The sequence below is a fragment of the Neltuma alba genome, unplaced genomic scaffold (assembly GCF_004799145.2).
Source record: "Neltuma alba isolate B1F8T4 unplaced genomic scaffold, ASM479914v2 tig00011642_pilon, whole genome shotgun sequence".
NCBI lineage: Eukaryota > Viridiplantae > Streptophyta > Magnoliopsida > Fabales > Fabaceae > Neltuma > Neltuma alba.
This window is the reverse complement of record NW_021636290.1, coordinates 386,178-402,149: the sequence shown is the minus strand read 5'-3', so window position 1 is coordinate 402,149 and position 15,972 is coordinate 386,178. Positions and strand designations below refer to the sequence as shown.

The window sequence follows — 15,972 nt, the reverse complement described above, 5'->3', positions numbered from 1 at the left end:
CTCTTTGATACAAAAAAGGGCTTGTAGCCCACACACAAATAGAAAACCCAGTGGGGACAATCACAGGCTCTCATCAAGCATCCATGATAGTACTTCCAGACAAACTTTCCTTTGCTAAAGCATCGGCAACTCCATTTTGTAGCCTTGACGTATGTGTGATTTTCAACCTCAAGAATACTCCAGATTGCCTCGGATTGTGTCCTCATCAAACTTCCCGTGTCATCAATGGGTACAGTGTTGATCACATCCACCAGATCCCTGGCGTCAGATTCCAGCATGACATTCCCAAAACCAAGGTCCCACGCAAGCATTAGCCCTTTAAAGATTACCCATCCCTCTGCTTTAAAAACTGTGCAATTTCCCAAAAAAAAAGAGTGAACAGTTATCCGAGCACCACGGCCATTCATTATAACTCGCCCGCAACCTGCTCGATTAGAAGATACAGCATCATTAACATTTAGTTTTATCCAAGCCACCAGTGGGTCCCCACCCTGCTTATATTTAATTGATGCTACTGCTTTTTCATGCTTAATATAGTGTCTATTTAATTAACTTAATTAGCTTAAAAATTAATCAGTTATAAAAATATTATCTTTTTTTTTAATTATAAAGATTCATTTGAAACTACAAACAAACAACTATAATCATCTTTCTTAAGATTTTTTCCTCTCTACTGATATAGTTGAGGAAAATGTATAAGGTTAATTTAAAGGAAAAAAAAATAAACATAAGAAATAGGCCTAACCGTTAGAACTGAATTCAACTCAACAATTAAGTTTATATTAAGAAGAGGAGGAATACTTATTAGAAGTTTTGTTATTATTATTATATTTATAAAAATGATATTGAAGAAATTTAGTGGGAAAGTAATAACAGTAAAAGAATCCTCACATTAAATCCAGCAGCTAAAGGCTAAGGCCAATGCTGATTGTTTAAATAACAGAGTAACATCATGAATGCCATGCAGCAAAGGCCGGGTTTTTAATTTTTTGTGTGTTTATCATTATTATTTTTGCCAACATTTTATGTATTTGTACACATCTTCTTCAACAGTGCCTTTCCCTTTCAACAACAAACAAGCTCGTATATCATCTTAAAAGGTGCTGGATCATACAAGGATAGGAACCGCACTCGACAGATTGCCTGCGTCAATTTTTATCAATTTTAAATTAAAGGCATGAACAAATCTTCACCTAGAAGTTTCTTTGTACCTACTCCCCAACGCAGGGGTCAATCCGCCTCCTCATCGAACTTGCCAAACCCTCATTGTCAATCAACTCAACGTCCACGGAGTGGGGCCTCTGTATTATGACTTTTTCTTTCCCTTGACTCAAATAGTTCCTTTTCATGCCTAAAAGAAAAGGATTGTCTTTTTTTTCTTTTTTCTTTTAATAATTCCATGCTTTAGAAACTAAATAAGTCATATTATTCATCCCTGTAAAATGTACAATGTGGCATAAATATTGTTATATTTATTGATGATTTATTTATTATTTATAAATGTTTTGTTATATCAATTAATAGGAATAAGAGATGGCCAATTACCAATAGGAATTACGAGGAAGCATACAGGCAGCGGAAAACCGTCTAAAAAGCTAAAAGGTTGACTCATGAACAGCGAAGTTCGGATCATGCGGGGTGATGGGTCATGGGAATTAGAAACCCAAAGTGGTAATTTAGAATAAAAATCAAATTATCAAATTAATCATAAAAGGAAATTTTAAACATTAATTTGGCATCATCACCATAAGACTTGAACATTTTTAAGCAGCAAGAAAGACGAAACAAATAAACAAAGGAACGCACAGCGACGATTAATTAATGGCTGAAAGCATGTGCTCTGCTAGTATTTGTAATTGTAATACGACGTAGACGAAGAAGGGTAATGAAAGTCGTCAGAGAATAAATGGTCAAAAAAATAAAGAAGAGTCGTCAAAGAACTGAAAACGAACGAGGGAGATTGGGAAAGTTCGTCCGTACGAGGAGGTTGTGTGGGACCATCATAGAGAGAGGTCCAATCAGGAGGAGGTGATGTGGGAGGGAGAATTGGATTCCGATTTCCTAAGAAAGGCGGAATCAAAAGGAGGGAGGGAGGGGAGGGAGGAAAGCAAGTGCAGTAAGCAATGGGATTCGTTGGTCGTTGGGTTATAGGGATAAGTGAAAACGCGTAATTCAGATGACAAAGCATAAAGGGCGATTCTTTTAGTTTTTTTTCTTCCCAATTCAGTCTGATGAAGGAGCAAAAAAAGTCTGGGGAAGGAGCATCGAGGAAGTTTCGGTTTCCTCCAGTCCTAAGCGATGTTTAGTCAGCCAAACTGAGCTGATTGGCTGAAGACGGAGGATGCCAGGGAACTTTGCTTTTTAAGTTCAGTAATAATAATAATAAATAAATAAATAATAATAAAAAGTACTACTTCAGTAATAAACATAAATTTTGGGGGAGGGGGGATGGAATAAAGAAACACAACAATGAAAAGGGGGAGAGAGAAAAGGTGAGAGTGGGTTTTGTGAGGGAGAGGGAGAACGAGTGGGAGTGGGAGGCAAGGAAGGAATACGAATGCGAGGGAGATGTGGGGTGCGGTGCTGACATCCGTACTTAGAAAACATCGGGGTGGTGATCACGGCCCCATCTGCAGCGGCGGCTCCTTCTAGGCTTTTTAATTCCGGATTGTCGCCTACGCTCTGAGCTCTCCCCCCTTCCACGCGCTATGCCTGCTTTGCTCACCCGTTCCCATCTCCCCCCCCTTTCTTTTTAGCCACTGCCGCTCCTCCTCCTCTTTCTCCTCTCTTGTATTTTCAATAACTCCTATTATACCATAACAGTAATAAATATTCAAAATCACTTGTTTTTATTTGCATATTAAAATAAAATAATCACTTTGTTATTTCTTGCAATATCAATATACTCCTATGAAAGTAATTTACTTAAAATACAATAAAAATAACATAGCATCTATAATACAGTATTTCATGTCTTTTTTCCCCCCACGACAGCGTCCCATAATTCCACTTCGGCTAATGGACAGGTTAAAAGGCGGAATTAAAGAGCCTGCGGGTCTGTGATTGCCATTTGCCATTTGTCATTTGGGACGATTCGGGGGTATTTGGATAGAAGCCGAACCATAGTTTCAGAAGTGTTTTTACAGATTACGAAGTAAATATGTGAAGGAAGTTACCTCGTTTTGCAGAAAAGTGATTTGAAACTGTGGTTTTAGTTTTACCAAACACCCCTCTCAGTTTCTGGGAATGCGTCTCCTGCCTCACTCTATTCTTATTGTCTACTATTCTGCTACCCTCCTGTAACGTCCTACCCATTCCCCGCATACAATTTATTTGTCGCCCCTCGTAAGAGTTTAAACATAAAAATAAATTTGTAATATTTATATTTACTCAATAACTATGAGAGCCGTTACAGCTCTTACATTTTCTGAATTGTTATTCCTCTATTCTACATTATTATTTTATAAACAAATAAAATAAAATTGAGACTGAACTCCATGATTTTTCATTTGTCATAATTCATTTTCACATTCACATTATATCATATTCCCTGTAATAAAATATAAAATTATCCAAACTATAATTTTCCCCATGTGAGAGAGTGAGAATATTCTAGAAGAAGATACACTTCTGCATATTTGGAAAGCTGGACTATAATTTTAAAAATATTTTCTTAATATATTAAATAAATACATAAAAATGTTTTTTAAAAGCTGTTTTTGTACGTTCCCAGACACCACGGCGAGGCCACCCGCAGAGAGAGAGAGAGAGTCACATTTGATATTTCCACGTCCCTCATTTTTTGCTTTCCACTTTACACGTCCGCGATTATTGGGTTTTATTTCCCTTCTCGTTTATAAACACTCAAATCGTCGCTGAAGTTTCTTCACTGGTCTCCTTCGTCTTCCCTCTCTGTCCATGCAGGTTGGACCTTCCTGTTCTTTACACTATTCACTCCTCGCGATCTTCACCAAAATCACACACTCTCTCCCACAGCTTTCTTGTGACTCCAGTTTTCCATCACAATGCCTCGTCGTGGTCGTGGAAAGCAACCAGAAGTTCGCCCCCATCAATCGTCCCCGACCGCATCCCAATCTGCCCCCGGTCGAGATGTTGCTGGAGGCAGGCCGCAAGCCGGACCCGGACGTGGCGCTGCATCTGTATCCGCGACGCCTCCTCCTCCGACTGCGGCCGTTACTCAAGATGCTCCGAGTGCTGAGTTGGGGCGTTTAACGTTGCAGACTCCGGCTCCCTCATCGTCAAAGGCCACGAGATTTGCTGACCGACCAGATTTTGGTAGAATGGGGAAAAGAATTCAAGTTCGTGCAAATCACTTTCTCGTTGAGGTGGCTGATAAGGATCTTCATCACTACGATGTCAGTAAAACCGACACCTTATGTTTTAATCGAATGAAATACTTCGGTGATTATTTTTGCTCAGTGGCTTGTCTTCATAGGACTCTAAAAAATGCAAGTCTGTTCTGTTTCCTTGTTTATTTGTTTATATGCTTCATTAGTTTGTTCGCATTTCATCTCACTTTTCTGTTCCTTGTGTGCTATTGATGCTGACGAGTGGTCTGTAGGTGGAAAAATTTGTGCGTATTTTCTCAGTCTCTTATAATTGACGATCGCTTTGCTTATCTGGTTGCTATAATACATCCTGCATTTGTACTACCGTTGTTCTCTGTTTGATTATTAATTCATTTTTTGAAAGTTTTTACTTGGATGTTTACATTATGTCTGGTCACCGCTGCGTTTTATTACATATCTCCGGTAACTGGAAGGGCTCTGTTCCTTATACGTCTTTGGGAGGCTGACGATTTGATTTTGGGATTAGGTATCTATATCTCCAGAAATTACTTCGAAAAAGATCTCTAGGAATGTCATGAATCAACTAGTCCAGCTGTACAGGGAGTCACACCTGAACAAGCGAACACCAGCTTATGATGGCCGGAAGAGTCTTTATACAGCAGGCCCTTTGCCGTTCTCGTCAAAGGAATTCGTGGTTAAGTTGGTAGATAGCGATGAACAAGCCAGTTCTTCCGGTTCAACGAGGTGTGTTTTTTCAAGCGCCTGGATTGATTAATCCGACTGTTTTTTTTTTCTTTTTTAAATAAATCCGACTTTGTCGCACGATACAATGTTTATTTCGTAAATGTCTAATTCCTTTTTGAAACACAGGAACAAACGTGAGCGCGAGTTTAAGGTCACGATTCGTTATGCTTCCAAGGCTGATCTTCACCATTTGCAGCAGTTTCTAAGATGTCGACAGCTGGACAATCCACAAGAAACAATTCAAGCACTCGATGTTGTCCTCAGGGCATCACCATCTGAGAAGTGAGTGCATTACTTTATCTATATTTTTTTCCCTGCCATGTGTGCATTCTAGTGTCAATCTATGGCTTCTCTTTATTGAAGTTACCTCGTCAACTTTTCGCCTGTAGGTATACTGTTGTCGGTAGATCTTTTTTCTCACCAAGCTTGGGTCAGACTGGCGAGCTTGGTGATGGAATAGAATATTGGAGAGGATATTATCAAAGCATCCGGCCGACCCAGATGGGACTTTCCCTTAATATTGGTTCTGCTTCATTTCATGTTCATATGTTTTATCCATTAATTGAATTAATTATTAATTACTGATATCTATATGGTGATTCGTGTTCAGATTTTAAGTTAGTTTCCTGTCTTTGACCAGTAGTGATAATCCTTTTGTTGCAGATGTATCAGCAAGGGCATTTTATGAAGACATCTTTGTGACTGACTTTATTGCAAAGCACTTTAATTTTAATTTTTCAAGGCGTCTGTCTGATCAAGACAGAATTAAGGTATTTATATCCTGATTCTATGATGTTGATTTTAGCGTATATGTGTTTTGTGCCACAAATTGATGCTTAATTAATGCTCTTGTGTCCTCTTCTGTCACACTCAGATTAAGAAAGCCTTAAGAGGAGTGAAGGTAGAATTCACTAATGGTCAGTGTACTAGAAGTTACAAAATTACTGGAATCTCCAAAGAACCACTGAGCGAGTTGATGTGAGCTTGTATTTTAGCTTTTTTTCATTGCTTTTATCATTTATTTTATCTTGTGGCTTTGATAAATTGATTGTTCACTTCATAAAAGCAAAGTAAGTCACACTTGTAGGTGAATAAAAGCTTAATTTTGTGGCATTTGCTGACCTGGAATAAGAAATTTGCATAATGATGCATGAGTATGTCTTGTATAATCTAATCTGGAAGTTCATTTTGGCGTTTCTTAGGTTTACTCTCGATGACAAGAGAACAAAAATAACTGTTGTTCGTTACTTTCGTGATAAATACAATGTTGAGCTCAAGCATTTGTCTCTTCCTGCCCTCCAAGCTGGGAATGATACAAAACCTATTTATTTGCCTATGGAGGTTTTTCTCTTCATTTTGCTTCATTTGTACATCCTGCCTCATTAATTTTGTGTTTGACTTCAACTTTGTTTAAGAAGTTGTTCCTTCACCTTGTAGCTTTGCAAGATAGTTGCTGGGCAAAGGTACACAAAGAAACTGAATGAGAGGCAGGTAACCGCCCTTTTGAGAGCAACCTGTCAACGACCTTCTGACAGGGAGAAGGACATTAGAGAGGTGCATTTATATTGTGTATTCGATGTATTACCGTAGGTTTTTGGATTCAATATTTAACTTTATTGCATTGCAGATGGTCAGGCGTAACAATTTTAGCAGAGACAGGCTTGTACACGAATTTGGTATTAACGTGAATGAACAACTGGCAGTGTGTGATGCACGTGTTTTGCCTCCTCCAAGGGTAAAAATGGCTTCAACCTTGATGGATGTGTTGGAAAATCATGTTTCCTTTTTTTTTTTTTTTCATTTTTAATCTTTCTCGTTCATGCAGCTTAAATATCATGAAACTGGGAAGGAAGCAGTTGTTGAACCCTGGAGGGGCCAGTGGAATATGATAAACAAGGTGAATTGTTTTGTTGTTTCCATCACTGTTGTGTAAAATCCTAATTAAATGGAAAGAATGTATTTGATTTCTGGAAAGACATAATCTTTTCTGGTTATTTCACTGCGCTAATCTTTTCTGGTAATTCTTTAGAAAATGTTTGATGGTGGAAAAGTGCAATATTGGACTTGTCTCAACTTTTCTACACGGGTGAACAGAGATTTGCCTGGTCAATTCTGTAATGAGTTGGTAAATATGTGCAGCAGTAAGGGAATTGTAAGTTTTAGTCTATTTATGCTATCTCATTGCTTGACGATCTCCTGTCCCAATTCACTAACAATTCCATTTTACCGGATTGGGATGTGTTAGGTTTTCAATCGAACCCCATTACTTCCTATAAGGTCAGCTCATCCTGGCCAAATAGAGGGACTTCTCAGAGATGTCTACAAGCAATCTAATGGGAAACTTCAGCTGTTGATTATAATCTTGCCTGACATTAAAGGTTCCTATGGTGAGCGTTCCGATCTAAACTGAAATTGGAAACTCAGAATTTGGTTTGGTCTATTGCTTTTTAAAATGTCACGTGGTTCTTGCAGCAAAGATTAAACGGATTTGTGAAACAGAATTGGGAATAGTGTCTCAATGCTCTCAGCCAAAGGAAGCTTCAAGGCTTAATAAGCAATATCTTGAAAATTTGGCCCTCAAGATCAATGTTAAGGTTAATTTTATCTAAGGCCTGGCTTAATTAGTAGCTAAGTTGATTAATTCTAAGTTTTAAATATTTAATTGATTATATCAGGTTGGGGGGCGCAATACAGTGTTGATCGATGCAATTCAAGGGAAAATTCCTCATGTGACTGATCGCCCTACTATAATATTTGGTGCGGATGTAACACATCCTCAGCCAGGGGAGGACTCAAGCCCTTCTATAGCAGCTGTAAGCTCTCCGTTCCACATGATAAATTTTGGTATACGCAAGCAATGTCTCGGTCATGTATAAATGATTTTGTTTGATTATTGAGTAAAACGTACAGGTAGTGGCATCCATGGATTGGCCGCAAGTCACCAAGTACCGTGGAATTGTTTCAGCCCAGTCTCACCGTGAAGAAATTATATTGGATCTCCATAAAACTTTTCAGGATCCTCAGAGGGGAGTTGTACACGGCGGAATGATTAGGTAGGGGTAAGATGCGCATTTACTGCCACATCCGTCAGGGGTGTTTACTCTTCATCAATCTTTCTTCTTTTTCTCTTTTTGGCAGAGAGCTACTTGTTGCATTCTATAAATCAACCAGGCATAAGCCAGACAGGATATTATTCTACAGGTAAATTTGGGTGAAGAGATGCATACGTTTAATATGGTATTTATATTTAAATTTGTGTGCCATTTTAAGTATTCTAATTCTTCCTTCAATTTCAATTTTTGCTTGAAAGAGATGGAGTTAGTGAAGGCCAATTCAGTCAGGTTCTACTTCATGAGATGGAAGCTATAAGGAAGGTATTGCTTAAGAGATATATATATGTGTGTGTGTGTGTATGGTTGAAGGTTTAAGATGATTTAAGTTTGCATTGAAGTTGCTAAAATTGGGTTTATCTTATAAAAATAGAGCAGCATTAATAGAATGTCCTGCAAATCGAGACCTTGAGGGATATTGGTCAGCAAGGGGGAAAAAATTGCTTTGCTTGTGGATGAATGCATGAAGTAGTCATTTTAATTTTTTATGGTTGATCAGGCTTGTGCCTCATTGGAGGAAGGATATCAGCCAAGAGTAACCTTCTTGGTGGTACAGAAAAGACATCATACCCGATTCTTTCCTGTTGATCATAACAGTCGTGACCAGACCGATAAAAGTGGAAATATTTTGCCAGGTGTTAGATTTTCTCTTTATTACGCCATGTTTTTTTTCACTCGTATAGCTGTTTGCTTTAGTTCTCTTTAGCGGTCTACTTCTGTGACTTTTCAGTTTGGATTCGGCTTATTGATTGGGTGTTTTGTTTATCTATTAAGGCACTGTTGTTGATACTCGTATCTGCCATCCCAGAGAATTTGACTTTTACCTTAACAGCCATGCTGGAATTAAGGTGATGTTATGAATTGACTAAAACTGTACTGGTTGATTATGAATTGTTAGAAAAGTTAGATTAACACTTTGTATTTTGATCCAGGGAACTAGCCGACCTACACACTATCATGTGCTGTTTGATGAGAATAATTTCAAGGCTGACGAGCTCCAGATGTTAACAAACAACTTGTGTTACACGTAAGTTTTTAATCTAACACCTATAGATCACATCTCTCACCTCCATCCCCCATTTCCTTTTTAGTTTTATCATTTGGGTTGGTTAAGGAGCTTTGTCTTAATTACTTTGCTACATTCTTTTTTTTTTTTCCAGGTATGCAAGGTGCACTAGATCGGTGTCTATAGGTATTTTTGAAAGGAAAAAAAATGTTATTTTCTGATTGTTGCATTAGTTTTCCAAACGAGTATATACATATCAATTTGTCTCTCTGCTGAAGTAAGAATGTTTGTTGCAGTACCTCCTGCTTATTATGCACACTTGGCTGCTTTCCGTGCTCGATACTACATTGAAGGCGAGACATCAGATGTGGATTCTGGAAGTGGAAGTAGGAGCACTAACGTGGTGCTAACTCTTCCAGCGATTAAGGACAATGTCAAGGATGTTATGTTTTATTGTTAAAGCTGTTTCATTTTAGTAATTTGGGTAGACTATGAGATGCACAGACCACCGCCTTGTTCTCCTTACTAGTATATGAAGCTTGATTTATGTACTGGTAATTTTGGTTAGATTATGAGATGCAAAGAACTCGTGGCTTTTTTATTTGAGGAATGACCCATCTTGATTACTGTTTATAGTAGATATTTAAATTTCATATATTATTTTTGTTGGCATGGATTTAAGTTCTTATGGAAGCTGAAAAGTCGATATTGAAGTATGTTTAGTTGAAAATACATTCGAACCCCATTTGAAATTTTCCCTTGATTTGATGTTGAAGGAGTACAAACTTGTTTTGTTTTTCAATTAATATTTTCTGGTCAATTAACCAGCGACCTTTAAGAATTGAGATGGGAAGAGGCAAATCTCTTCTTAAGAGAAAGTCATACCTCGGGGTTTAATAAAATTCTACGTCATTGCTCCAATTATATTTAGGGAAAAATTAGTTGTATAACATTTATTCCAGTTGCCTTGCACACCATATTTCTGTCTTGCAAATCAATGTTCATAGTAAATTAGTTAATAATTTCCTGGTCAACTGTTTTTAACCAATGTTGGCCGTCTGTTTCTTTATCAATATTTTCTGGTTAATTGTTCTAAAAATTAAAATTAAAACCAATAACAAAAACAATTCATAACAACTCCCGCGGGATAAAAGCCGCCCGCGTACAATTAAGGCCCGGCTTGGAATTATATTTAGACATCTATATTGCACATAATTTGAGACTCCTTTGTGTTCCCTAGATCACAGGGTCCAAAGTGGCTGGCAGAATGAGTGGGACATAAGCTGGCACTAAGTGAATGACTCAGTGCACAAAGTCAAAACGCAATTTTTTTAACATGGCACAAGAAGGCTTCTTTTGTTTTAAAAAAAATGACGTTACTCTACGGCCTTGATGCATTGGCAATAAGACCAGCGCCTTTTTGGTTTTTATCATCATCATCATGAAACACTAACTTGTCTGGGGAAAAAGAAAGTATGACTCTGTATCTGCGAGCTAAGTGTACTTTAGTTTACAATGCTACAGAAACTTAGAAATAAAAGCCCTAATCAGTAGCCTGATTTCAGCAAGGCTGAAAGGAGAGAATTAGAACCCATACCTGAAAGGGGCGAACCTAGAGTGCCGAACGCAGGCACAAAGCCGGAGCTTAATGCGAACAAGAACTATCTTGCGGGGGAAAGACAGGAAAAAAAGTACCAAGTATATGAAGAAATACACACACACACACACACACACACTCATCTATCCTCTCATTTTCGTATAACTTTATCTCCTTGTATCCCCAAACATGAACAGCAGGAACTAATACAGATTAGAAGCCACAATCAAAATAATAAACATGCTGACTTGCCGATTGCCACAATTATGCCCCGGCAAGAGAATAATATACAAAGAAAGAAAAAAGAATAATAATTGTGAATCCAATCCCACATGATATGCTACAAAAATACAATGCAGCTTATCAGCGTTATGTGCATTATCAAGAAAGCCAAGATTCCTGCCTTTATCCCTTCACGTAAAGAAGTGGTGCCACTTAGCTCCCCTGCATTCACATACTCACTTCTGCCCGTGCCAGTTGATGCTGAGACATTAACCGACAAAGAACCTAAATTGATAAATTCGAATTGCAAAAATTAGAATCTGACGTTAAAAAGAGAAATCATAGCTTGAACCTGAAGCAACCTTTAAAATGTAAGCCCAAGTGTCATCATGGCATCTAATCCAATGTAATTCCTTTGTTTAAGAAAATGAGCAAGCTTATACAAAAAGATAGGTTAGAGTCTTTAAAATCTTAGCCTCCCTATTACCCCTAAAATGACCACTTCGTTGAGGCATGGGGATGGAAAATAAATTATTTGGGAGCTGGGAGGGTCTTGAAATTATATAGATATTTATTATATATGTTGTTTTCCAAAATGCCATTCTTCATCTTAAAAATAAAAAATGCCATTCAGAATACGGCCTTCTGGCAGTGTAGCTGAAACTTACAATCGTAGTTAGCCCATCCAATGCGCTGACCAGCCAGATCATAAACAAAAATTTTGTCTTTTAATACAAGATCTGCAAAATAAAAATTGGAATGTCCTCAGCATCTAAATTTTGAAGAGGATATTGGGATGTATTTCAGATGATAAACAATTATTCACGCAAAAGCTGATTTGATCTCCTCACAGGTTGAGCCTAGAAATATACCGTTATGAATACCCGCAACAACAACTTAAAGCAAATAAATAAAAAGTCAAAAAGAAGGGGAGGGGCCATAGTTTCATGTTAAACCATATGCCGCAAAAAACAAAAAAAATGAAGCAATTTTAAATTTTAAATTATAATTTTAGCCTCAGATATTGAGCTGCACTTCATTTTTGTATCCTTGTAAGATCTCATAAACCCAAACAACATATAAATTTTGCATTGTTTTATAATGGCAATTTACCTCCTAATATTGTTATTCCCTGACCCTGAATTTTCTGAAAGCCAATACACCACATTGCTGCACCACCCTGTAACATAAATTAACCATTGCACTTAAGGAGTTGACATGTAGTTCTAATATAAAGGCAACATATATAGTTCGCCCAAGCTGCCAGTGATGTTGGGAGACCCAACAAGAAGAATTAGCTCTGAATAGTGAGGTACCAGATTTTAGATTTGAAGTGACTTGTTGAAAGAACTTGAAGCAAAATGGGGGTTTCCTAATTATATGCCAAGCCGAAAGCAAGTAAAGCACAAGATATAATTGTAGGCATAAATAGAGTGCAAAAGGCACCTCTGTGCCAGGTTTCTGGGAGATTAGTTTGGGGGATATAATGTACTGCAAGGCATTATTAGATGATTGCTGAATAAAGTAATATCAAAATTAAACTTTTTTGGGGCAACCAGTGGAAGCAAAGGAAAGAATCAAATCGTTAATTATACAAATTCTTAATCCACAGGCAAATGCAACTCACTGAAACTTGAATTGTGTTCGCAAATTGTCTATGCCAGACTAGTTTCTAGAAAATTAACGCCCGAATACTTACAATTGAAGTCTGCTGTATGAGGTAGTCCTGTGGTCTTAAAACCATAGACGCACCACCGGCAAAGTTCAGACTTACTAGAGGAAAAATATCAGAGATGCTGAACACAGAATAAACAAAGAAAGCGTCAGGATCATCTATTTTGAGAAGCTACCATACACACATGGATTTTTTTTTTTGGGGGGGGGGGGTCAGGTAAAGATGATGTATTGCATGTTCAACCTGGTGGTGATTAAGTAGCATTGGTTCCCACGGGAAAGGACAGTTCGTATGGATTGTGGAACTGTAGCTGTAACCTACGTGAAAATAGCATTTTTTATATCAATATTGCCAAAACTTTGGCCGAGTGAAAAGCATAACAATTTGATCCATGAAGCAGCAAAGCTATTCTTAACATTGATAAACTAAATCACAAAAAATTACCTAAATGAAACTCACCGCACTGACAAAGGGATCATAAGCCTCTTCTGCAAGGTATGCCAGAGTTGTTCCAGAATCAATAATGGTACCTCGGTTGCTTGATGTTGCAAAAACAGATGAATCGATGGATAATATTTGGCCATTGACTGCGATACTCTGCAGATTTAAATTGTAATGAGGCCTGAAATTTTAGCCAAAGAAGCAGTTAGTCATAATGCTTTCCCCGGGGAAGATTCTTGAGTCATTTTCGTACAAACGCCATATCTGGGTAACGAATAAGTTCTCAAGTTCCTGTTCGACTTCTGTATAATATTTAAGGACACAGTTATGAATGCACATGTTTGGTAAAAAAGATTGTAATCTTTGACTGTATCCTAATATCTAAAATTGTGCCTGAATTGTCATCATTAAATTTCAAGTCAATTTCAAGAGTTCTCCAAGCACTGGATGACACCCAGAGGTGGTTAAAGATTATGGTAAATCACAGCAAAAGGTTACAACAACAGCCACTAGTGCAAGCTTAAAATTGGTGTATCATGATACCATAGGCCTACACACATCTCTATTGATTATAACCGCCTTGAGGCATCTTTCTCAGAGTCACATTCATAAGCAGTGTGCTAGACACTATAAACTGAGTCCAACTTTCAAGAACAACTGATGATTGAAACTTCATTTCGATTTACTAGAGGACTATATGACGTCCGCAAACACCAAATGATTTTCAGTATACAATATTTTCCATCTATCAATACAACTGAAACTTCTATAATAACTCTCTAGTTCTATGTAGTCCAGAGAACCAAGGGAATCGATCAAGAATTTGGATTTATAAGCAAAATTTATCACCAAAAGAAAGAAGATCATTCTGAAATTCCATGAAACCGTTACTAAAATAACAGTTTGGTACATGAGAAAAAAAATGTAACAGATTAGAACGTACTGCGACGGAACAAGTGGAGTATAAACTATATTTGGCTCCACAATCTCACCAAGAACCAAAATGCCCCCACCAGTGTTATCTCCTTTCAGACAGTGGGAGAACACTCTTGGCGCCATGCCTTGTGAGGCAAGCTGGGAAACGACAGACATCTGCTGTTGTCCAAACCCGAATATCCCATCAACAGCTCTATCAGACTTTGTCAAGTCACCAGTCTGCTGGATGCTACACCTGCTCCATAATATACCGTACAACGAAATCATTTTTATGTTCAAACCATCACAAGAAGTTAAATAATAGAAGAGATACTGTTTTCGTCTAGTTCAAGCCTTGTGATAGCTCACCCAAAAACTACAGGGGCTGAAGAATTAGAAGTTACAGATCCCTCAAAAATGGTATTAAAGTGCATCAAGTCAGACACATAATAGCCTGATGTCCCGCTGCCATCTCCGTATTGGAATGTGTAAGCACACTGGTTGTTCTGGCTGGCACAGCTAGCATCTGATGATTGAACTCCGGTTCTGCATCTTTGGTCAGAACAAGAGATCGATGAAGCTGTTGAAGAACTCCCAGGGTCAAAAAAATTGAGTTGAATCTGTAACAAGATTTAACAATGATATTGACAAATCCCATCAGTATATTCAATCCCATCGTTTCCCAAACTTGATCTTGAATTTATAAACTAGGGAAAGCATTGTTTTACTTGGAGTCCACTTGTCAGAGGACAGCCATTGCAGGAGCGGCAACCAACCCAGAGAACATCACTGCCAGTGTCAATTTGCACGTAGTATTCTGTTGGAGGAGAGCCTAACTGCACTTTGGTATAGTAAAGCCTGAAAGAAAACCGACGCTCGTTAAATTTGGATCGACCGAATAAGAACGAAAGAAGAAATTTTGTGAAAGGAGGCAGTCCCAGCAGAATTAAACAAAATATTAAGTGCTGGAAAGAGGTCAAAGAACCAGCCCAGCCAATATTTGGCTTTAACTAAACAATAGGAATCAGGAATCAGGAATCAAGGAAAGCCAAAAATTAATAAATCCGAGACGCCTGTACGATAGACCAATCAAAAGGAAAAACTCGACGCAAAAATCTGAAGGCTCACTATTCACAATTCTGATTACAATCCAATTTTGAAAAGCTTTCAAAGTGATTCAAGGACTCGAAATAATCGGAGAAATGCAACGGAGCATGAGATAGCGAATTAGAAACAAGGAAGGAAAAAGGAAGAGCACAATTCAAAAGCTTCTAATAAAACCAAAGAGAGAGTCGACAGAATTACCCGACTTGGAAGGGATCGAAAGTTCCTGAAACTGAGAAATCGACCACACCGTTTGAAGACTGCGACATTCTCCGATGCCTGAGGCTGTCCCGAGCTCTCAGCTGACTCAACTCCACTCCGTGATTGGACGGAAACGCCCTCTCCAGAGTCAGAGACGCCGGAAATCCAAGAGCTATGGTTGCCGCCAATAGCAGAGCAACGGCGAAGAGAAAAGCGGAGGCCATTTTTTGTCGGTAAGTTACAATTTAGCCTCCCTTAGAAGAAGGGAAAGCAAGTAAGCTGGAAAATAAACAGAAAAAAAGTGACTAATCCAAACGCAGAACTACAATATAAGAACGAGGAGTAGAATAGAGGAATGACTGAGGAAGCAGGATTTGCGATTCATCATCATCATCCCAATTGCAGGGGGAAGAGGAGGCTATTTGAACATGAGGGAAACTTCCAAGACAACAGCCGATAACAGAAGTTTCAACGACGGATTACGTAAAGTTACTACTATGTCTATTATTATTATTTTATAAACCTTTTTCTGACTAACTACGACAACGCCCCTCCAATTCTTCTAAATTACGTAGCTTCCCTATCATCCTTTTTCTTTTTAACATGCGTTCGTTCATGAATTAAATGTGATTTGACCGCTCATTTTT

At 38.1% G+C, this 15,972-nt stretch overlaps 2 protein-coding genes across 3 annotated transcripts; one reads left to right on the top strand and one right to left on the bottom strand.

Annotated features, from left to right (window-relative positions):
- The first annotated feature begins 3,920 nt into the window (after nt 1–3,920).
- LOC114716052 (protein argonaute 5-like) lies at nt 3,921–9,840 on the top strand. Of its 2 annotated transcripts, none has more exons than XM_028900989.1 (22): nt 3,921–4,376; nt 4,837–5,054; nt 5,181–5,336; nt 5,444–5,577; nt 5,718–5,824; nt 5,929–6,032; nt 6,257–6,395; nt 6,492–6,545; nt 6,682–6,789; nt 6,880–6,951; nt 7,084–7,206; nt 7,300–7,441; nt 7,527–7,648; nt 7,730–7,867; nt 7,965–8,107; nt 8,193–8,255; nt 8,365–8,428; nt 8,664–8,799; nt 8,939–9,012; nt 9,097–9,191; nt 9,325–9,356; nt 9,467–9,840. In XM_028900989.1, the coding sequence occupies exons 1-22, from the start codon at nt 4,026–4,028 to the stop codon at nt 9,628–9,630; spliced, it is 2,739 nt and encodes a 912-aa protein (XP_028756822.1). In that variant the 5' UTR covers nt 3,921–4,025; the 3' UTR covers nt 9,631–9,840. The 2 variants fall into 2 exon arrangements, with proteins under 2 accessions (XP_028756822.1, XP_028756821.1); XM_028900988.1 differs by having other exon boundaries at nt 6,492–6,608.
- Nucleotides 9,841–10,869: 1,029 nt separating this feature from the next.
- LOC114716097 (aspartic proteinase-like protein 2) lies at nt 10,870–15,792 on the bottom strand. Its single transcript, XM_028901034.1, has 10 exons — nt 15,326–15,792; nt 14,749–14,878; nt 14,390–14,640; nt 14,049–14,276; nt 13,124–13,286; nt 12,908–12,981; nt 12,689–12,785; nt 12,103–12,169; nt 11,658–11,729; nt 10,870–11,274 (listed from the first exon to the last, which is right to left on the bottom strand). The coding sequence occupies exons 1-10, from the start codon at nt 15,547–15,549 to the stop codon at nt 11,108–11,110; spliced, it is 1,473 nt and encodes a 490-aa protein (XP_028756867.1). The 5' UTR covers nt 15,550–15,792; the 3' UTR covers nt 10,870–11,107.
- Between the last annotated feature and the right edge of the window lie 180 nt (nt 15,793–15,972).